Source organism: Astatotilapia calliptera, chromosome 10 (assembly GCF_964374335.1).
Source record: "Astatotilapia calliptera chromosome 10, fAstCal68.1, whole genome shotgun sequence".
Classification (NCBI taxonomy): Eukaryota; Metazoa; Chordata; class Actinopteri; order Cichliformes; family Cichlidae; genus Astatotilapia; species Astatotilapia calliptera.
This window is the reverse complement of record NC_137431.1, coordinates 30,682,489-30,706,279: the sequence shown is the minus strand read 5'-3', so window position 1 is coordinate 30,706,279 and position 23,791 is coordinate 30,682,489. Positions and strand designations below refer to the sequence as shown.

The 23,791-nt window shown below is 42.3% G+C and overlaps 3 protein-coding genes across 4 annotated transcripts; 1 reads left to right on the top strand and 2 right to left on the bottom strand.

Moving 5' to 3' along the window:
- Positions 1-769: 769 nt before the first annotated feature.
- On the bottom strand, positions 770-10,578 carry LOC145431475 (uncharacterized). 2 transcript variants are annotated; one of them, XM_080307332.1, is made up of 2 exons: positions 10,421-10,578; positions 770-5,122 (listed from the first exon to the last, which is right to left on the bottom strand). In XM_080307332.1, the coding sequence occupies exon 2, from the start codon at positions 2,123-2,125 to the stop codon at positions 1,517-1,519; it is 609 nt and encodes a 202-aa protein (XP_080163458.1). In that variant the 5' UTR covers positions 2,126-5,122; positions 10,421-10,578; the 3' UTR covers positions 770-1,516. The 2 variants fall into 2 exon arrangements, with proteins under 2 accessions (XP_080163458.1, XP_080163459.1); XM_080307333.1 differs by having other exon boundaries at positions 770-2,162.
- A 144-nt stretch (positions 10,579-10,722) lies between these two features.
- On the top strand, positions 10,723-18,421 carry sap30l (sap30-like). The gene is made up of 4 exons (XM_080307334.1): positions 10,723-11,461; positions 13,456-13,578; positions 14,910-15,008; positions 16,411-18,421. Exons 1-4 carry the CDS (start codon positions 11,276-11,278, stop codon positions 16,537-16,539), a joined length of 537 nt encoding a protein of 178 aa, XP_080163460.1. The 5' UTR covers positions 10,723-11,275; the 3' UTR covers positions 16,540-18,421.
- Positions 18,422-19,627: 1,206 nt separating this feature from the next.
- On the bottom strand, positions 19,628-22,765 carry LOC113030600 (heart- and neural crest derivatives-expressed protein 1). Its single transcript, XM_026182196.2, has 2 exons — positions 21,920-22,765; positions 19,628-20,942 (listed from the first exon to the last, which is right to left on the bottom strand). The coding sequence occupies exons 1-2, from the start codon at positions 22,397-22,399 to the stop codon at positions 20,847-20,849; spliced, it is 576 nt and encodes a 191-aa protein (XP_026037981.1). The 5' UTR covers positions 22,400-22,765; the 3' UTR covers positions 19,628-20,846.
- Between the last annotated feature and the right edge of the window lie 1,026 nt (positions 22,766-23,791).

Genomic DNA, 23,791 nt, shown 5'->3' with positions numbered 1-23,791 from the left:
AGAGCATGTTTGATTTGATAACAGGTCATGCATTAGCAGCAAAATTGGTGAAGCAGTCATGTAATCTACTGATCTGTGTTCTCCTTTCATACAGTATGAGGTTTCGTAATGCTCTTTCAAAACTGTCTACGCAGTTCAGGAATAGTAACAGAAATACACTGCTCCAAAAAATTAAAGGAACACGTTTTAATCAGGGTATAAGATGAAGTCGATTAAACTTCTGGGATACTGATCTGGTCATTTAAGTAGCAGACAGGGTTGTTAATTAGTTTAAGCTGCTTTGGCGTTAATGAAATTAACAACAGGTGCAGTAGAGGGGCAACAAAAAAAACAGGTGGAGGACACTGAAATTTGTTTCCTTCTTTATCTTTTCTGACTTTTCACTAGTTTTCCATTTGGCTAGAATCAGTGTCACTGCTGGTAGCATGAGGTGATACTTGGACCCTACCGAGGTTGCACAGGTAGTCCAACTTCTCCAGGATAGCACATCTGTATCTGCATTTGCCAGATGGTTTGCTGTGTCTTGGAGCACAACCTTAAGAGCATGGGGGAGGTTCCAGGAGACAATTTCTCTAGGAGAGGGCCATAGAACACTCTTAACTTATCTGAATTACTGGTATCTGCACCTTTGTTCAAAGAGGAACAGGTTAAGTACTGGTAGAGACCAAGAAAATGACCGACAGTGACCTACACTCTCTGACTAAGAAACAGACTCTAGTGGGCCTTGTGCTGACTGGCCAGTACCATTGGGTCCAATTCAGTATCAGTATCAGTATCATCAAGCTTTATTTGTCGCAAGCAGGTTGCCCTGCAGCGAAAATGGGACCCCCCCCCCCCGACATTACACACATAACACAGACATCACATGGGGTTACAAGTCGGAGATTGGCAGCGTTACAGAAGGAAAAAAAACACTGAAATATACACAACAACGGGATGGTACAAGAGGAAAAAAAGAGACCCCCACTCATGCTGCGCTTCCATTGCAGGACAGCACGAGAGCAGGAAACAAAAAAACTCCTCTGCACCAAATAAAAGACCATAAGAATGGACACATCACCACATAGTGAAAGACATGACAAGCCACAGGGTTGGGTAGGGGATATCATAACACAATAAACACAGTGTGTACATCTGATCTGGGAACTGCTGCAATCTTTCGACTGCGCCGCCAGCTGACCCGACGTCCACATCATGGGACAGGTAAGCATCGAAGGTGTTGGAAGGGGAAGGGGGATGAGTGAGTGCTTATCAGTGTAAGTGTGTGTGTGTGCGTGTCCATAGTTCAGCTGAGACAGTGTCCTTCACCCTATCAGGCTAAGTAAACAGTCCTCCAGCCAATCCAGGTGTCCTTGCATGGGATGGGAAGAACAGCCATAACACAGTCATTATCAGGGAGTGATTGTTCGGCTCCAGCCTTGGGCCTGCAGCTGGCGCCGTGATGGGGGTCCGCAATTTCGATATTGATTTTGTAAATTTCCATGCGAGCAGCCCAGGAGAATTTTCAGGCTGCTCTTTAACACTCTGACGCTGGTCTCTCAATCTCCCGTTGGAGAGCCGCGAGCCTCCCCATGATGGTATCAAACTTCCGTTCCGTGGTGTTGTCATTCTTTTGATTCTGAGACCTCACAACTGCAGTGATCCGTTCCGCGATGTGTTCCAACTGTCGCTCAAGGGTCTCATTTTGAGCAGGCCTCTCTCTGATGTATCCCCTCATACGCTCAATGGTGTTATTTTGAGCCTTCACAGCAGCTGTAAGCGTCTCCAAGGTGTTAACCATGCTGCGTTCGTTGTGAGAGGTCGTGCCTCGTACCATCGCTTTGATTCCAGCGGGCAGCCTTGGGGGGGTTTGAACAGCCGGTTCCACTCTCTTATTTCTCCGATAAACCAGGGCTAAGCCAACTCCGATCAGCAAGAACCCTGTTATCACGGTTCCGAATAGATAGATATCTTCAGCGTCCTCGATCGACAGTCCCGCCAGGCACACGACCCTCCATGTCTGCCACCCGTCCATCGTGTATCCGGCAGGGAAAGTCCCTCCAGGGCACTCAGGCTCTCCCAAGCCCAGACTTCTCGTTGAGAAGAGGGTGTCAATAGCATTCAGAGACCAGTTGATCAAATCCATAATTCTCGTTTAGGTTTTAGAGAACGACAGCGAGAGACTGTTCCAGGGAAAGTAATGCACACGAGACAAGACAAGGACATAAAGGGTAAGGAGGAGAGGAAAAAAGTGCGACCACCTTCGCTGAGAGCCAAGATAGAAAATTGGCATTTGCCCTAGAATACCAGAATAGGCAGATCCACCACTGGTGTCCTGTGCTTTTCACAGATAAGAGCAGGTTCAACCTGAGCATGTGTCACAGACGTGAAAGGGTTTGGAGAAGCCATTAAGAATGTTATGCTGTCTGTCATTCATTATGACTTTTTAGATAAAGGAATTTATACCACTGACTGGTCCCCATGCTTGCCTTGACTTAAATCCAATAGAACATATATCTGGGTTATATCTGGGACATTATGTTTTGGCCCATCCAACACTGCAGGCTGCACTTCAGACTGTCCAGGAACTCAGTGATTCCCTGGTCCAGATCTGGGAAGAAATCCCCCTGGAAAACATCCATCATTCATTGGGAACATCATATATGGCGGCCATACAAACTGAACACATTACCCAGTCCATACCAGCATAGATGTTCAGCATGATTTCTTTCACATTGAGCCAATGAGATCTGACGAGTTTTCAGTGTCTCCCTCAATTTTTTTTTATTTTGTATATAATTAATTTAATTTAGTGTTTTATGTAGTACTTTGAAATTAATAGAGCATTAAAGACCACATTAGGAGAAAGCAAATGCATTCTCTCTTCATTTATTTCTCTTCATTACTGTGTCCACATATGGACTAAAGATTAGTTATTACAGGGCAGAGTAAAACAGCTTGTCCTTCCATAGTTTTCTTTTGACATTGCTTTCATCAAGGTTAAATCAGAAACAACCTGGATTCATGGTGATAATTTTACAGCACTGTCTACAATAGACATTAGCATGCCATACAGAACTTAATAACTTGATAAATACAATTTATTGGTCTTGATTTACTAGAAACACTAGTCCTGGGAGTAAAGCTCCATCCTCAAAGGAAGCGATTTGCAGCAACACTGACCTGAGACCATAGAAAGTCAAGCACATTTGGAGACTTCAAGTGATTATGAGCAAAGAACAAGAAAAAAACCCCACTACTGACTTGAAGTAGGCAGATCCCAAAGTGAATCACAGTGAGCAAATTTATCCCTGTGCAGCTTGATGCTACTTTCTTTGCTAATATTAGCTGTAGTAACAGTAAACAAGAAATGACAGTACTAATATGTCATGGTATTTACACTTGCTGTCTGGTTGGGTTTATTCATCAATACTACTGGTAATGCATTTGTATCCTTTGTAGCAATCTGTGTAGCAATGTAGATCTGTTTGACTTGGTAGAATGCTGATTGGCTGAAAAGACAAACACCTGAAGAAGCACAGATGAGAAGCATCGAGTGGCTGCAGTGGGAGATTTCCACTGTTTCGCTTCATTACAAAGAAATTCTTTGTATGTTATCATTTTTGCCTTTTACTAACCTAAAGGAGCAGCAATAGCACAAACACAAACAAAAGTAGCCCACATAACTGACTTTCCACATATTTTTGACACTGTTCTCTAGTGGCATTACAACATGCAGATCTGCTAAGCAGCTGTAGCTGGGGTTGGGGTTCAATAAAATAAAGCTACTTGTTAAATCTAGGCAAAAACAAAAAGCAGAAGCTCGTGTTTCTGTGCACAACCAAAGTAAATATGTCTTTTTGTGCCTGTTTCACATTTTGTTATGAGGCTGAGCCGATATTAAAGTAAATAGATGTCGGGGTGTAAGCATATTTGACATTTATAGATGGCTTGTGGATGTCAGCAGCATTAATTTTCCTTCTTGTGGAATCGATAAAATCCAATCTTCTTTGATAGATGTTTAAAAAGAGTTTTGAAATTTGCCCTTGCACCTACAGTGATATTGAAAAATCTGAGTAGATGTGCTAGTTTCCTCCATCTTCAAACAGCACTTGAAAAAAACTATTTTTTTGCTTTTAAAGACAGATGTTTTAATTTACCCGATCTTTACTGAACTCTTTGGTAATACCTTTCAGTCTGTATATCAAACTTTACCTACTTCCAACTCCAAATCCTGAATGGATTTGGCACAGATTTTTCTCTTTCTTTGTAATCCCTGTATTTGCTTAACTCAAGGAGAAGTGACTCATTCAAACCATAATCATCTCCTCTCTAAATAAATTGCTGGGTATCTTCCCCGGCCCTGAGCTTTTGTGTTTTGCCTCTCTTACCGTGCTTTTTTTTCTTCTTTAATGGCTTTAATCATCTCTGTGACTGATGGTGTTAAAACACACACAAAATCTTAACTTCATAATCATAATCTTAACTTCATAATCAAACTAGCACATCTACTTCATAATCATTTCATCTGTCAACGCAGAAGCTGGGATGGCTTTTAGGCAGTAGTTATTCACTGAACGCTGCTCCACGGCGTGCCCACTTTCACGCGTCTCATGGGATGTCATATAACGCTCAACTTGTCACACCGGCTTGGATAGAGAGGTGTCGGGACAACGTTGAATACACTGAGAGACCACTTTACATGTTATTGCCTCCGAGAGCCAGTTCCCTGATGATATAAACCTCTAAGTTGCAAAGTGAAAAAGCTGCTAATGTTTTGGCGCTCTGTCATCTGCCGCTTTTCTAACAAAAGAGGAAATTCAGTTGTTTTTAATCCTTTTCATATTTTAGATATGGCACCCCTTCTCTCAGTCATTTCCTACCTCTTCATGCGGGATGTTTGCACATGAGAGTAAATATCACATTAGACATATGACAACAAAGAACATCATCAGCAAAGCAACAGAGTACAAACAGATTCACATTTACAGCATTAACAGCTCCCAGTGTGGCCAGCCCAGCCTGTTATCATTTTGGGAACCAGCTGCAGTTATTTGTCCACGCTCAGCTACAGCACCATTAGTCAGGTCTGCAGCTCTTGTTGGTAGCAAGGTCTGGCTCATGGTTGTTGTTCCAGTTTAACCTGAAGGTGATGAATAAGGTTGTGATCAGAGGCTCTGTGCAGGTAAGTAAAGTTCTTGTGTATGTATGTATATATGTATACATATATATCCATGGCGCCGCGTATGGATGCCCTGGTGCTTCAGTACGTTACTTCTGTTTTGTTTTTGTGCATAACTTCTGTGTCTGGGCACTCCTCTGGATATTCTTACACCAGAGAAGAGCTTCTTAACTACAGGACTACAACACCTGTGGATTTACTTCCAATATTTGTCGCATCTGCGGCAGATTTACTGCAGACTCTGATCAGGAAAGTGAGACGCCGAAAGAGAGGTAAGCGAGCCGGCGCACTCGTGCGTCTGAGGAGACGCGGACTGCGAACTGCTCTTCCTGGGATCTTCCTTTCCAATGTACGCTCACTCGGGAATAAGATAGACGAGCTGGCCCCGATGAGAAGCATGAACAGAGACTTTGCCTCCTCCTGTGTCTTATGTTTTACGGAGTCGTGGCTCTGTGAGGACATCCCGGACAGCGAGCTCAAGCTGGATGGCTTTCATCTGCTGCGCGCGGACCGGCAGGCCTCTCTCTCTGGTAAGACCAAAGGTGGAGATGTCTGCTTCTACATTAATAGTGGCTGGTGCACAGATGTAACAGTGATTGCTCAAGCACTGCCCTTCCTCTCTGGAATACCTTTTTATTCACTGCAAACCGTTTTATTCTCCGTGGGAGTTTGCTTCATTCATCCTGGCCGCTGTTTACATCCCGCCAGATGCGGATGCGCAGGCAGCTCAGTGCGCACTCGCGGAGCAGATACTGCACATGGAGCGGACATTCCCGAACTCTCTCATCATTGCTCTTGGGGACTTTAACAAAGCCAATCTGAGCCATGAGCTTCCCAAATACAAGCATGCCCGACCAGAGAGGAGAGGACATTAGACCACTGTTACAGCACGATCAGCGGGGCCTATCGTGCGGTGCCCTGCGCTTCACTCGGACTTTCTGACCACGTCATGATCCACCTAATCCCCGCGTACAGAGGCTGAAGCTCTCCAAACCTGTCGTGAGGACCAAAAAACTGGAGCAACGAGGCTGTGGAGGAGCTTCGCACGTGTTTGGAGTCTACAGACTGGGACACAATGAAGGCTGCTTCTAACAGCTTGGACGAGTTTACGGACAGTGTCACCTCCTATATCCACTTCTGTGAGGACAGCATTGTGCCATCACACACCAGGGTGAGTTATAACAATGACAAACCCTGGTTTACTCCTAAACTCAAAAAGCTGTGGCTGGAAAAGAGAAAGGCGTTCAGAAGCGGAGACAGGGACTGCTACAGAGAGGCCAAGTACAGGTTCACTAAAGAAGTGGACATTGCTAAACACCAGCACTCTGAGAAGATGCAGCAGCAGATCTCAGAGAATGACTCGGCCTCTGTGTGGAAAGGTTTTAGGAATATCACCAACTACAAGCCTAAAACCCCCCACTCCACTGATGACTTGCTCTTAGCCAACACCCTTAACGACTTCTACTGCCGTTTTGACGAGCCATCAGGCAGCCTTCACACCTCCAACGGCCCCAACAATAGAGACACTTTGGACACTCATTCCCCCACCTCTCCCCCCTCCATAGAGCCATCACCACCTTCAAACACTTCACCTACAACACCCCCCTCCTCACCCCACACAAAAGAGGATTTCACACCACCTCCTCCCACCACAACTCTTCATATTCATGAAGCAGGTGTGAGGAAGCAGTTTAAGAGTCTGAATGCTCGAAAAGCTCCCGGCCCAGACGGTGTGTCTCCTGCCACCCTCAGACACTGTGCAAACGAGCTGGCCCCAGTGTTTTCTGGCATTTTCAACTCCTCACTGCAGGCATGTCATGTGCCTGCCTGCTTCAAGTCCTCTACCATAATCCCTGTCCCCAAGAAACCTAGGATCACTGGACTAAATGACTACAGAGCAGAGGCTCTGACATCTGTGGTCACGAAGTCATTTGAGCGCCTGGTTCTCTCCTATCTCAAGACCCTCACGGCCCCCCTCCTGGACCCCCTGCAGTTTGCATACAGAGCCAACAGGTCTGTAGATGACGCCATCAACATGGCCCTACACTTCATCCTGCAGCATCTGGACTCCCCAGGAACCTACGCCAGGATCCTGTTTGTGGACTTCAGCTCTGCCTTCAACACCATCCTTCCAGACCATCTCCAAGGCAAGCTTTCCCAGATGAATGTGCCTGATCCCATCTGCCGGTGGATCACTGACTTCCTGACGGACAGGAAGCAGCATGTGAGGCTGGGAAAGAATGTCTCGGACTCCCGGACCATCAGCACCGGCTCCCCTCAGGGCTGTGTTCTTTCTCCTCTGCTCTTCTCCCTGTATACCAACTGCTGCACCTCCACCCACCAGTCTGTCAAGCTAATCTGTACTGTACTGTGTACTGTATTTATTCTTATTGTATTCTAATTTTTGCGTCATAACTTTTGCACTGTCCACTTCCTGCTGTGACAAAACAAATTTCCCACGTGTGGGACTAATAAAGGTTATCTTATCTTATCTTAATCAAGTTTGCAGATGACACCACCGTTATTGAACTCATCTCTGACGGGGACGAGTCTGCCTACAGGAGGGAGGTTGAACGTCTGGTGTCCTGGTGCAGCCACAACAACCTGGTGCTGAATGCCCAGAAGACAGTGGAGATTATTGTGGACTTCAGGAAGCACACAGCTCCACTCCCCCCCATCATCCTGTCTGACACCCCCATCACCTCTGTGGACTCATTCCGCTTCCTGGGTACCACCATCACCCAGGACCTGAAGTGGGAGCCCACCATCACCTCCGTCATTAAGAAAGCCCAGCAGAGGATGTACTTCCTGAGGCAGCTGAAGAAATTCAACCTGCCAACACGGACGATGATGCAATTCTACACTGCAATTATCGAGTCCATCCTCACCTCCTCCATCACCGTGTGGTACGCTGCAGCCACTATCAGGGACAAACAGAGACTGCAGCGTGTTGTGCGCTCTGCTGAGAAGGTGATTGGCTGCAGACTCCCATCTCTGCAGGACCTGTACACCTCCAGGCCACTGGGCCGTGCAGCTCGGATCTCAGCTGACCCTTCTCACCCTGGACACAGTCTGTTTGACCTGCTCCCCTCAGGCAGGAGGCTCCGGTCCATTCGCACCAGAACCTCTCGCCATAAGAACAGTTTCCCCTCTGCTGTTGGACACATGAACAATAACCGTATGACTGTTCCCACCACTAACACATGACCCTACGCTGTGTCACTGCATCATTCCGTGTTTGGCACTGATCACCACCTGCACTCATGTATATATCATGTATATATCTATCTACTTAGCACTTTTAATTCTTATTCTTATTTTCATGTCTATTTAAGCGTAATTTATGACAGTATGTTTCCACTGAAGCACCGCAGCAATTTCCTAATGTTGTAAACCTGCTCAACATTTGGCAATAAAACCCTTTCTGATTCTGATTCTGATAAATTCCTAGAGGAACGTATCTAATTTGCACCGGTGACTATAATATTAAAACAGAATCAATAATGCAATAACACATTATAAAATACTAATATAAGGCTGAATAAAGTTTTTTTTCCTGCTGAATAATGGTTTTCCCTTTTAGTGAATGAGTACAATTGATTTTGCTTCTTCTTTTTGCTAAAGAATCTGAATTTCTTCTTGCTCTGCAGTTGCCTTAAGCACAATTTAATCTACTGTCAAACACATCCAAGTCGTTTCTACAAGAATAATATTAGAAAATATAACTACACACTTATATGCTGACATTTCATTGTGTAATTGTAAGTAAAATGTGCTTTTATAGCTCTTATCTAAAGCAATAGTCATAATGTGCCACAACTGAAACAATATAAATGGATAAAACTTATTAAAGACAATCCTGCACAGGGGGGAGCTAAGCTTCTTTTTTAAGGTATCAGCAGCGTCCACAGATGTTCAGTCCAATTGAAGAGAATTCAACAACTTGGAAGACACAACCTCACTTCTTGTCTTTAACCTAGACCTAGGTACAGCCAACAGCACTGATCAGCAGTTACATATGGATGAAGCGTAATAACCATGTTATGATCTTGTGACATAAGTAGGTTAAGAGCAGAATCTGAACAACATTTTTTTTCAGTAATTTTCAGCTTTTAATTGAAGATAACAATGGACTTTACAGTCCAAAATGTGGTGTGGCATTTGGAAAATGATGGCAATATGGCACAACAGATGTCATGACAGAGTTGGATTAAAAGTTAGGATAAAGTTAGGATCTGGGAATGACCTGTACTTGAACAAAAAGTCAGTATACCTTAGAAAGTAACTTGAAGTGACTGTTGCTGTGATTTGGTACTATATAAATAAAGCTGAATTGAAACTAGCCCACGCTTGACACAACCCCTTTTTGCAAAAGAAAACCACAATGAATTGCATTTGAACATTTAAGGATATCAGTTACAGATAAAGAATGGTGGGCAGCACTGATGCCTCACAGCAAAAAAAATTGTGGGCTGCAATTCACCTGTCAGCTGGGGCCTTTCAAGTATTTGCATGTGTCATCACCAGTTACTCCAGCCTCTTTCCATACAAACATGTATGTGGTTTGGCTGAATAGGTTAGATTAATTGGTGATTCTAAATAGATCTGAATATGAACGTGAACGCCTGACTCTCTGTGTTAGCCCTGTGACAGACTGGCGACCTCTCCAGGGTGTACCTTGGCTTTCACCCTGTGACAGCAGGGTTAGGCTCCAGTACCCCACGAAGAAAAATGGATGGCTAGAAATAAAGAAAACACCATTGCCCATTGAACTATAAAACCCAACATTTTTAGTCACTAAAATGGCTTTATATCCTTGACAGTCAAGTCGGAGTTATATTACTTGAGATGTTACCAAAATGATGAATGATGAGCAGTCAAAACCTTTGGCCTATGTAGTCCAAATCAAGGCACGGCATGTGAAGGAGTCTGTTGTTCCTCAGGTTTTTATTCATTTGTGAGGTTTTGTCTCCCTCCAGCGGTCAAATGTGGAACTGCACCGTGTTGATGCGAACAATTCTGTCCTCACTCTGTCCTCATGTAGCTTAAATGCTGTTTAAGCTCCCGAGAGCACGCCGCTACAAACCAGTCTTTTAATATTGACCTTTGATGGTTTGTTTGAAGAGGTAAACGAGTAACTGTGACGATATGCAAATTAGTAACAATGTCTCCTTCGTATCACGAATCCAAAGAACGCAAACGATTCAAAGCCAGACTTAACGAAAGTGGGGTTCCCCCTTCAATTTCGCATACACTTACTTCGTGTGATAGAAGTGGTGACTCGTCAAAAATCAATAAAACTTTAACATTACGAAAGAAAAACTGATTTCGAAAGTGTGACGTGTCGTCAAAAGCCCCTTTAACTGGCAGCAACGCCACCTTTAACTCCGATTCATAGTAGAAAACATCTGACGCCGAACGATACAGGAAGAACTGGGCTGCAAAATTGAAGTTGGTCAGAGCCAATGGAAATGTCACTTTTTGTACATTAAGCCCGCCTTTGTACGAAATGAGCCAATGGGCGCTCAGTATGGGAACTTCCGCCCCATAGACAGAGCATGTTCCATTGTAGGATCTCCTCGAAAGAGTGCCGTAATCGTTAGAGGTGCACGTCGTTAAATGTGTAATTTAGTCAAAGTTGGTTAGAAAGCTGTAGCCGCCAGTGTTTTTATAGCTCGGAGTTGTTGTCGTACGCGCAGAAGCGACGGCTGGTTACAGGGACGAACTGCGGCGCTCTCACCGAAGGAATTCCTGCATCAGCGGCAGCTCATCCACCTTGCTGCACCGCTAGCACAGGAGCTAGCCAGTGTAAGCAGAGACTGACGGCGCCAGTCTGCCGGAGATATATACGAATATGTCTTCAACCTATGGCAGCGATCGTGTTTTTAAATAACTTACAAGTCGGCATCAAAACATCAGGGGCTGTTAAATTTACATTGTAGCCACTTAGCCAAGGTAGCTCGCTAGCTAACGTTGCCAGAATTGTCTTTCATAAAAGGGCAACGGGTGAACAGGAGACTAAGTGTCCCACCTGACGCTGTTTGTTTTTTGTTGGCGCTCCTTTTTTTTTTTAAATTGTTGAGGTTAAAGCAGGCACATCGTCACAAGTACAGAATGAATGGGTTCAGCACAGAGGAAGATAGCCACGACGGACCGCCTGCTCCGCCGTTTTACGGTCAGAGCTGCTGCCTGATCGAGGACGGAGAACGCTGCGGCCGGTCTGCTGGAAACGCCTCCTTCAGCAAGAGAATCCAGAAGAGCATATCACAGAAGAAGCTCAAACTGGACATCGACAAGAGTGTAAGACAAAGCATGTTATTGCGTATTTTAAAGTCTTGAACAGAGTGCGGGGGTGGCTGAAAGTTAGTGGAATCTGAACAGCTGTCAGCTAATGCTAGTTAGCCGGTTAGCGTCAGTTATTGTGACCATAGAGCTTTCCGGTCCTGCTGGAGGTAAAGTTAGCAGACTGTGGTGGTCCTGCTTGCTGAGAGATTTAGCTGTCATGCTAACGTTAGCTGTGCTCGTTACTTGAGCGTCGTGTGGGATAGCAGTGTCCCGAACTCAGAGCTTTCTGTCGTCGCAACAGTTTTCTCCAACACGCCCCCGCCGCTGCTCATAAAATGGCTGTTGCCAGGGAAGCTTAACGAGTTGCTAAATGTCAGTCCAGTTATAGCAACAGTCGAGTTTTAATGCCGGCTGTCGACAATTGTTAAAGTTAAACTCCACACCGCATCGCTACCGTGTGTCTGCTGAAGAGCTTTGCAGCGACTTGGCTTCTTTTATGGCAGTTATTTAATGGCACGCGCTGTCTGATACGCATTTATTACAGCTGATTGTGCCAGCAGTTATCACGTGGTCTGTGTGAGCCCACAGTGAGAGAGACACTTGTTGAGACGTGAAGCAGAGACTTTTCTTAGAAGTTCTCTTTTCATATTTTGCTTATATTTAGCAACAGACAGCACTTTACTCGGAGTGAGCAGACATTATAGGAAGATACTTTATTGGAATTATTGGGAAATTGTTGTTACAGCACCAGGATAATCAATAAAAATTGTAGGGTCCATGTTAAAGTAAAAGTGCCTCAGGCCATAGTGAGGGCCTCATACTTTGAGACAGCAACTGTTCCCAGCCCCAGTTTTGTCAATTTTTTGCACAAAGATGTCTGGGAATAAGACCACTGAAACTCAATATTGTTGGGGCTGACAGGCTGCCTTGTAGTTCCACAAACACTGGTTTTGTTTACTGTGTCTGGGAACAAAAACAAAAGCATTCATTAGCCCAGAGCCACATTTTTAAACAAAACAAAAAAGGGTTATCTAACAGAGTGACAAAACGGAGAAAATCAGCAGATTGGCACATTTGAAGAGAACGCAGTCAAGCTTTTCAGTATGCCCCACTTTAAAAGCTGGAGAAAGTTTTATCAGTTATTAACAAAAACAGCAAATCTGGATCAAAGCGAAATTCCAGTAATAACAATGGCAAACTCTTTTATTTTCATTACAGAAATGAGATTGTGTATATTCTTCCTTTTAGTCAGATTCCCTCACGCTTTGAGAAACACTTTGGTTCAAACAGTTGGCGAATGAGCAGCTCATGAATAGTGTTCGCATTACAGCAGCTGCTGAATAACACAAACATATGGCAGGTTTACATAGCGTCCTTGTGTGATCTGCTGTGCAGTTTGTCCACAACACGAGTGTACAGGTGTCTGTTGTTGCTGCATTAAGCCACTCTGCATGCTTTGCTCCTCATTGTGTCCACTCTCGTTTGTGTCCTGTGTGTTTCCTACAAAGTGGTGGCCGTGGGCATGTTGGTGATTTGTTACACCCACGTGTCAGCTCAGGGAATGAGCTTCTATTCGTTTGTGTTCGTGTGTTAACTCTCCTAGTTTATTCATGACATGCAGGGACTCGAGTGACACGTCATACAGTGAAAGTGTGGCCTTGAGGAGTTACGTGCTTATGATCACACAGAGATACAGGGATTGTTGCATTAGAGGCTTTCAGCTGAGACAACACATGGAAGACGAGCAGAGCGTAGAGTCACAGTTTCAGTGTGGAGGTCTTTAATGAGACACTTCCTGTTTTGAGTGACACATTTTGGATGATTTCTGCGTGGCTGCAAACAAGAGGTTTAAAGTAGAACAGCAAAAACAGAAGTGTTGTTTTGGTTGACATTAAAGCAGAAGCTTGAGAATGATTTTGAAAAACTGTATTAAACAATCTGGAAATGACCAGTGAGACTGGTGAACCTAAAGCTTTGCATTAATGGAATTCTCCCATCTGTTCCCACAGGTGCGACATCTCTACATCTGTGACTTTCACAAGAATTTCATTCAGAGTGTTCGCAACAAGAGGAAGAGGAAGACCAGCGATGATGGAGGGGAATCCCCAGATCATGATGTGGAGGTGCCCGAGGTAACAGGGAGTGAAACGTTAATCATTATAATGATGCTGAAGCTCTGTTGTCCAAGTATTCAAGTTTCTTTCCTTGCTTTCGATGTTTTCCACATACCTCATGTTTAAAAGCTTGGCTTGTTTTGTTTCTCTAAGCAGTCCATGGTGAACTTTGAGGAATGCTTTGGATGATTTCCCTGCACTAGTTTTCACTTTCTTTACTGACTTTGCAGAACTGATGTATACATCGTAAACATTCTAAGCTTGATTTAAAAAAAAAAAAACCCTCAGTTATAATTTATCCACATCAACATTCGTCTCCAGAAGAACTCTGGTTTATCCAGATGTTGCTTTGCATACTTTAGGAACATTGCCCTCTGTGTTTGCAGCAATTCTTCCTGCTTTGCAAGCAGGCAGCCCTTTAATATTGTTTATAAACTCCCAGTTTTTTAGGCATCAGTTAGAGAGTGGAAGGGATTGGCAGGAGTATGCTAGCTCCCCTGAGCCTCTGTTTGTCTCTCAAACCAAAGATTGCCATCTAAGGTGAATGTGTTAATCACTCACATAAGACTGGATGGTGTGACTACAAATTAGTATCACTGTTTTCATTAAGATTCAAGTGGCTTTGTGTATGTCACTATATTGTTTACAATGTGTTACTTTTTGTCAGAAGCACATACAATATATAGTAACTTTTTAAAGTTATAATTGAAAAAAGAATCACTTCTGTTAAGCAAAATTAAATGCTTACATATGGCTCGTTAATGTTTGTGCAGCAGATTTAAAGTGAACCTTTAAACAAACGTTATTTCTCTCTGAGTAAAAACACCTAAGTCTTTTTCTTTGCCTCACCTGATTCCATGTCACTGTGTGGGTGGAGCTTTCTTGGTGTGGATGGGTAATATTTATCCTGTATTAACTTTTGGGTTGTGTAATGAGAGCTGTGGGTTCACAGTTAGTCCCCTCTCATTGTGCTCAACAGCACTCCTCGTGGCCTGTAATGATACATTTAAACTGCTTGAAACCCCACAGTGGATGTTTCTCTGTTCCCCAGTGCAGCCATATTTGAGAAGGCAGCACTAAGCTCAGACCACGTTTGGATTGCCACAATTTCCTTCTTTAAGAAAAATAAATCTGTTCTGGATTTACTTGTTTTCATGTATTTTCATGCTGCATTGACCCACTTTCTCTCTGTGCATCATTAAAGTTTCAGCTCCTTTAAAAGCTGAAAAAGAGGCAGAAGCCACTGGGAGCCTTGCATAAACCATGGAAAGCAAGATTAAAAAAAAACCCCAAAAAGCTCATCACTTTGAACCCACTCACTGAGTCCCTGCTTCTCTTGGTGATTTCAGGTGGACCTTTTCCAGCTGCAAGTGAACACGTTGAGACGCTACAAGCGACACTACAAGCTCCAGACCAGGCCCGGCCTCAACAAGGCCCAGCTGGCAGAGGTAACAGCAGATGCTGCTTTTCATTTAGGGTGTTTTGTACCCTAACTCTTTCATCAGGGAGACTACCGTGAGAGTGGATTTGTGTTTTTTAATCCAGTACATCTCACTAATTTTTCTTTTTTTTTTCTTTTCTTTGGGAATGTTGATCACTGAGCTGCTCTCATTAGTGTATGCTGCTGTGATATAGGAAGTGTTGGCGCTCCCATTCAGCTGTAATGGCAAATTGTTAGACTGATTTCCCAAATCGACAGGTGGACTCGGTGCAGCCAGCTCCGCCCTCGTCCTTATAATTACCTTCTGTGCTTTGCGCTCCCGGTCATCCTGAGATGGGGTCAGCTGGGGTCGCATGTGGTGTTGGGCTAACAGTGGGAATGAATGAAATCAAACTGGGCTGTAAGTTGGATGTTTCCCCAGGCTTTTAGTCACATTCAAACCCTCCTATTAATGAGCCTACCACATCATTAATAAAACACCAGTCAACAGCCCCACAACCAGTTACAGCTGTCCTGTGTTCAGCCGTGTTCAGGAGAACCATAGCAATGTGAGAGGCTGTGCAGAGGATGTTTGGCTCTGTAAAAGTCGAGGTAAAGAACACAAATGGCTATTTTTCAGTGTTTAGTTTAGGCCCGGTGCTTTTGGTGCTCGACACTTTCAGTGCAGACACCGCAAGGACTATTTCCAGTAATTATAAATTCACTGGAGCCAGCTTTGTACTGTAGTGTTGTTTTCACTCTGTAAAATGTTTTTGTTCCCTGAGCTATAAATTCAATTCCATTTGCTTTTGATTGATGCATCACTTGGCCCTCTGTGCAAATGAATAACCAAGAAGAGGTTAAAAGCACCAACTCTTCTTAAAGCAAGGATTGTAGGTGTCCAGAGGGCACCTACAATGTTTGTAAGAGGTGTGTTTACATAGTTTTAAACAACTTATTAGTCAAAGCTGATTAAGAGGAATCACGGGGTTGCTTTTTAAAGAAGTATGAAAGTCGCTCTCATTTTTTGGACAACAATGGAGCATTTCTCAAATAATAACTCCCAAAAAAGCTGCTCATTATCATGTGACTGACTCATATAAACATCATATCAGAGGAGGGGCCAACTTAGAAGTGATCAACTTTTAAAGTTTCTCCAAATCTGGCTCTAGGGAAACCAGTGCGAGATATGGAAAAGTTAAATTTTTCACAATTGCAGAAAAATGAGAAACCGTGTCGCCATGTTCTCATTTACAAATATCGCAAACTAATCTGGATCCAGATTTCTTTCTGGGGATTTAATTTAATGGTGTGAAGGAAGATTTCAGCAGTCAGGTATGCAGTCTCAGTCTTTTCGCTTACCAACCCTGAAACAAACGATGTATATCGCTTTTCTTTTAACCGCTTCCCTCTTTCTCTCCCTTCTGCAGACGGTGAGCCGTCACTTCCGGAATATTCCAGTGAACGAGAAGGAGACGCTGACCTACTTTATTTACATGGTGAAGAGCAGCAAGAGCCGCTTGGACCAGAAAGGGGACGGTGGCAAACCCCTGGACTAAACTTCCCCCACAACAATCACAGCGGCAGCTACAACCACAACAACAACAACTGTAGCTACAGACAAAACCTGGACTTCAGTAACGGCTCCTCTGCACCCTCCTGCTCCCCTCTGAGAACAGGACACGAACTGCTGTTGTCCTTAAAGGACTCAAAACAGAAATCCAGGGTGAGATGAGTTCATTTTGGCTTTTTGGCCCTCTTCACAGAAATCCAGTCTCTCCCTTTTGACTTTGCCCTCTCCAAGGTATTCCCTGATTTACGAAAGCCAGGACCATAAAGACTGCTGATTACAAGGACTCACTCTGCAGAGTTTTATGTCGTCATACTGTAACACAACTGTGTCTATATGTACAAAAGAACAGCGTCCGACTCAAGCGACTCAGCTGAATGCAGTATCCTGCCTTAAGAGTCAAAAAAATAACAAAACAACTTTTGGTAATTTTGGTTTTCTTTGCCAAGTTGACTGTTAAACACGCTCACAGTGAGGAATGCTTGTGCCAAACGGGACTGCGAGATGGAGCTGAATGATGCGATGATAAGTGGGATTTTTCCCTCTTTCTTCATACGTGACTGTTGGAAAAGAAATGCCACCCTGGTCTGAAGTCACATCCAGAACATTAAGGCTCAGGTTCACTCTTTAAAAGCTGCAAATGGTGAAGATAATGATTATAAATGTTGTGTAAAACATTAAAGGAAGAAGAACCGAGTAAGGATGTGATACGTTGTGACTCAGTCTTCTATTTGTTAGTGGTTTCTTTTTTTTTCTTTTTCTTTTGAACCTGTGAACATACACATGCTGATTTCTTTATTTCTGTAACCCAGTTTAAGTTTAAGTAAGCTTTAGTTCAGCCTTAATTCCACAAGTTGTTCAAAGGTTGTGTCTGGTTGCATATATCATTTCTATTTTCTTTTTTCCTTCCACATTAAGTGAAAGCTGTTTCGCATGAATGGTCGGGCTGTATTGTGCTGCCATCCGACGGTGTTTACAGCGGATAAAATCTCTGCTCTTAATTTCATTCCTCCAAAGTGGGCTGACAGGTTAGCCTGGTGAAAGTGGGAGAAAAAAATTAATGTTCTTCTTTTATTCACAATTTTGAATATGTGTTACATGTGGATGCCCTTCTTCCGTATCGGCGGGTGAGATTTAAAATTTTAAAAACTTAAAACAAACCTTTTCATAGTGGTGAACCTGCTGCTGCTGCTTCAGTCCAGCACGATTCATTTGGCAGTAAAATGGCATCAAACAGCAACATGTTTTTTCTCTGTATAGACTCAGTTATTTACATTTAAAGCAGAAGAAATAATACGTTTGGCTTTTTGTTTAATTTTTTTAACTTTTGTTCAGTTCCTTTTTTTTCCCTTCTGTTTTTTTTTTTTTTTTTTTTTTAAGCTGCCTGAAGTGATGGGAAATGAGTGGGAGCTGTTGGGTTGCTAGCCACCGTTAACCACCTGTTGATGTGTTTAAAAACACTTAATGTGATAAAGCAAACGCGCTGCTGACGACCTATAAGTTTATTTAAAAATTTTTAAAGCACTGCTGCAACCTCCAGGTGACGGACATCTTTGCTGTTTTACAGACACATCCTCTTTGTCTTTTATGGTGGCGGAGGCACGGATCGTACGTGCACTTTGGATAATTGTGCGCACGATTTGTGTCAGATTTGTCCTTTTCTCTCTCCCTCGCTCTCTTTTTTTAAGTGTCACATTTTAAATTTTGCTTGTAGGTTTGTTAGTGTCATGTAGGTAACATTCATCTTTATTAATGTGTAGGTCATGCCACGTTAACCTAATTGTTGTATTAGGAAAAAGAAACATATTTAAGTATGACTGCTTGTTGCTCCTATTAATATAAATAAATGTATTGTACAGGAAGAAGAAAAAGCCTCATCTCTGCTCTTTTAACATGTTGTGACCAGAGGTCAATAACACCAGACTAATTATACAATAGAACCAGCGATGTGCTTTAAGTGTTTTCTATGTAAAGATTATACTTTGTACTCCATGCCACTTATTTTAAAAAGTACAATCTAGAAATACCTTATGCTCTGTCACTAAAGATGAAGCAGAACATGTAAGTAATGCATCGCTGGACAGCTGGAGATAATATTTTTAAATAAAGTTATATACACATTATGCTTCAGTGGTTTAATGTATGATCCTATATGATAAGTTCTTATAGTACTTTAGCATCAAAGTATTTTAAGTTTATTAGGACTGATGTTTAAACTGTATTGGAGCTCTTCATTTAATGCTTTCTAACAGATTGGCACTGTATTTTTATTTTTTATTTTTTTTAAACGAAATACACTGGAGATTCAGAGGCCTTGACTTTGTCCTACATGTTTTCCTCCACACTATATTTAAAGATGAAGAAAACGTTTTCTTTTACTTGGTTGAAAGTTGCAGTTTCCTCATGCTGTATTTTTACAATGACGCCCATCGACCACAAGGCGTCACTGTTGCTACTGTAGCGCGACTGCAGTCCATTGATTTTTTTTTTTCTTACATTTGGAAACAACACTTACTTCACGCTGTTCTTTTATTTAGCTTTTTGCAAAAGAATGATAAATAAATAAATAATATGAAGGGAACTGTGGAGAACAGCAGACTGTCAACCTGTGGAAATTATTTAAAGGATAAGGACAGCGTTACATTTTCAAAGTAATGAATTTGTTGAACAGCATCCGGTTAACACGATAGCGCTTTTTATGTTATTTCAAATTATATGTAGATTTAAAACATACCAGAAAACTATTAACAAATGGATCATTTAGATGTGGGTCTACATATAACTTGTGTTGGTGAAACAAACTCAGTTGGGAAGAAAATGAGTAAAAGTAAGAATTTAAAAAAGGAATTAGAAATATTAAATTTTAAATAAAGGAAAAAAAAAATTCCTGCTGTTCGAAAAAAAAACTTTATTGTCCATATCAAGATTTAGGTTTCTTTGGTTTTTCGTTGTTTTTTTTTTCTTACTTGGGACCAACACCTACATGGCTAAAAAAATTACGTAACAACAATAATAATAATAATAATGATAATAATTTTAAACATGATGGGGAAAAAAACACTTTCACCAAACACAGCTAGTGTCTTAAAATAATCATTTATTTACGGAACTATATATATATAATTTCACATCTAATGCACATTTCCATCACCACTGCGCACATTAATAAACTTTTATCCTATTGGGTCTTTTGATTTTGTTTTGTTTTTTAAGTTTTACATGACGGAGTGAATAAAGTTGCGGTAACTGAACAGTCGGTGTCTTCTCCCAGCGGACAGTGACATCGTGTAGAGTATTTGAGGTAGATTCAGTAAATTCAATACGATTCCTACGCGAAACAACAGCCCGGAGAGTTCACGCGCACACACACAGAGGGTCTGTTGGGAGATAATTGAGCTGAGAAAACCTACTGTGGACGAAAATACCTGAAAATGAAATAATACAGCGGGATGGAACAGTGATAAACAAAAACGTGTCCCCCCTTTCATGATGTGTTTCTTCCGGCTTCCGTTTATTTGATTGTATCTTTAGAAGCCAGACATCTATAAAAATCGTCCGGTTTTTTTTAGTACTTACTCGATCCATGATTTAAAAGTTAACATTTTAATTTTATTTTTGACATGTAAATTATTCCTATTTTGTACACGTTTTTGTGTCAGCATTAAGTAAATTAAGTACAGTAAGTTTAGGGTAAGAAATGAAATATTAATTTTTTAAGAAAAAAGGAAGAAAAAATACGCCAACACGCACAAAACTGAAATTTATAACTGCTTCCTGGTTTAACAAAACTCTATAAATTATTAACACTGAGAAATAAACCGGTGTCTCTGATCTGAAAAAAACATATCTAAATTTAAATGGCTTCATACTGAAGACTTCTTCCACCTTCTTATAATTTATTTATTTTTTGCTTCATTTCCTTTAACTGGGAAGACAACGTCAGGTAAACACACATTTAAGGGGAGACAGATGTGTTTTTGACACCTTCCATCGCGACATCTGGTCCGCAGGGGTGGAAAACATCAACAAAGCAGAAATACCACAAATATCAAACACCTACAATCGGATCTGTGAATCGGCTTAGAAACCACAGCACGAGAGAAGAAGACGTCTCTCCTGGAGCTCTCCACCGTCCCTCCACCTTTTATGCCCGTGTTGTCCTTTAGTTCGCTCTTTTTTGCGCATCGCCGCACGGCCACAGCGACGTGCTTAGGTTCACTCAGTGGTTTGTTTTATTTTAAATCTGATTTGAATCCAGAGTCTCTGAGGAGTTTTTTTCGGGTTGAGAAGTGGAGGTCACTGGTTCAGCTCCAGAGCCCAGACCTGCTGCGGCCACCCAGTCCGGCCTTTCACCTTCTTCTCGGCTCCTAAGGACTCCGGCAGGCCGTCGGTCTGTGGGAGGAGGGGGAGGAGGATGAGAATGAGGATGGAGACCAAAACACCACAACATAATCAGCAGGACAGAGAGCTGAGGGCCACTTTGCTTTTACTTTATTTGAGCTTTTTGCGCTATTTCGCACATCATATTTATCTGTATTCCAATCTTTGTGTCATGTGATGCACTCTGTTTTTAGATGTGCTTTATAAATAAATCTGGATTTGGAGTCTAAGTTTGTCCTCGTGTAATCTGAAGAAAACTGGAGGTTTTAGTGACGCATTCAGGGCGATGACATAACAGGATTTCACTAATTGACAGTAAGTCAGCTCCTGGGTCGGAGCATCAGGCATTGCCTGTCACGTACCCCAATATTGACTAGTAATCTTTTAAATACATAGAAACGATAAAGACTTTATCATTTGTCTAAAACAGCATTTTATTGTATATCTAATAAGGAAAGGACATTTACTTTTCGTCGGCTATGATTAGGAGCTATATAATTAATAACAAATAATAATAACTGTTATTAATAATTAATAATAGCTTGTTATTCATGTCAATATTTTAGGCCTGCACATATTCAAGCCTAAATATCTGAGTCTAAATCTACAATTAGAAACTGTTAGAAAACATTATGCATTCACTATAATTAACACGTCATAAATGTTTACAGGCACAAACTGTTAAATGTTGTTTTTTTTTATTGTTTGTTAGGTTAGTTTAAAATATAATTTGGCCGATATTTCAACTGGGACTCATAACTGGGAATTATTTGAAGGAAAAATGAGATTAAATAAAATGATATAATTATAAAGCGATATAAAGGCTTTGGTTGCAGGTTAAACATTAACGGTACTTCAATCCGAAAGGTCATGCTGAAGCATTCATCATTTTCAGGCCTACAGCTGCTTTTACACTGACTAACATGTTACCGAATCCCAGAAAAATGCTTTGGGTTGGGTTGCATTTCACTTCGACACTCGTAACTTACCAGCTCCCGTTTTCGTTTCAAATCCCGGTTTTCAAATTTCTTAATTTCGGCCTTAAAGCCCTCCGTCTCCCCGGAGTCTTTGGCCAGGACGTCCATCAGATAAGCGATGTAACTGGTCGCCAGGCGTAAAGTTTTGATTTTTGACAGTTTTGTGTCCGCCGGCACGTTGGGGATGCACTCCCTGAGTTCGGCGAAAGCTGTGTTGATGCTTTCCGTCCTCCGGCGTTCCTTCTTCGGCCCCGACGCTCTCCTCTTTCCCATCCCGGCCTGGAGCCCTTCCAGCCGGGCATCGTGCGTCGTTCCGGGCGCTCCCAGCTCCGCAGCTGGGTAGGGCGCCTGAATCTGGAAATCAGGGGGCACTTCGCCGTGGTTCACCACCCAGCTCTGGAAGTACGGTGCATCCTGATGACACCGCTGGACGAAAGGGAAGGGTTCGTGCATCAGGTGGTGGTGATGCTGGTAACCCCCGATGAGGTTCATGCTGAGCGGGATTGCAAATATGGTCGTTGCCGTGTTTCCCTTCGGCCTCTCTCTGCTGCCGCCCCAAAACGATCTTTGCTCGGGGATCCGCAGCCAAAAGAAATCATTCAAGATTTAAATACGTCTTCCTCTGGATTTATTAACAAGTCAAACAAAAACAACCACCGCCTTCACATCGTATTCATTCTGAACGCGGCTTCAGCCCAGGCCGAGAAAAACGTTTTAAATTCCACAGAAGAAATGTCGGCGATGAGCAGGGCTCCACTTGCGTTTCCTTCTTGAAATCGTTTCCAAACGAGGCAGCTCTGACTTGACCAAGAAATTTGACCCTGGTGAAGGTGTGAGGCCCCAGGTTTATATGACTTGGATATCTGCGTGAAAAGGAGTCAGCCAATGGAGGGCAGCGCCCAGGATGGGAGGAGAGTCTGGATAGGCTTCTGAAAACATGCACCACAATTTCAAGACCCTGCACAAGGAGCAACTATCGGCTATCCGAAAATGTTGCAGCAGAAAGTAGCTACTTTGTAAATCTGTAAATCTTTGTAGGATTCAAAGTCTTGTTTTACTTTTGGAAAGCGTTTACGCACGAACTTTACGCACTGACATCTCTTAAGGCATACACGCTTAATCATTTCTGCCACTGATTTGCAGCAGCACTGTATTATCTACATTTATATTTGAATTAACAACTGCAGGTTGGAATACATGGAGTCAGAGATTTAAATAAATATATATATATAAAATGTAAATTTTTAAAGACGTGTGTATAAATTTCAAAAATAAAAATAAATAAGATTTGCCAACTCAGAAATTCAGACAATTCGACTGTTTTTAATGATAATCCCAAATAATCCAAAGCAGACTTTATCTTTTTGTTCAGCTAAACATTTAAAAGAATGGGCGAATAAAAAAGGTAGAACTATGCCTAAAATTTAAAATTGACATCATTTTATCCGTTTTTACCCCGGTGTGCTCACCAATTTAGTTGCTTTAAAAACATGAAATTATTTTTCTTTTTCGGTCCTTCTTTAAAGATTATCTAAGGGTTTTAAAAATATTTTCTTTAAGGCGTAATGGCCATTTTCTTATGCCACATGTCAAAGTTTAGAACTATTTTTATCAGAGTGAAAAGGCCTGACCAGATTTTTATCCACGTCTTATTTTCCAATAATAACATGACGTGAATGTCAGAGAGTAATGAGAAGTGTAAATGACCCGTTTGAGGATTTTTCTTTTTTGTGCTACTTTTGGCGCACAGAATCAGCGGCCTGTCCGCGTCATACCTGAAGGAGAAGGCCTGCACTGGCTTTATCATTTTTTTTCCTCTTCCTCGCGCAGCTCCTCGCCCACCAAACACATCATCTTATCGCCATCGCCTAAAAACATTATCCC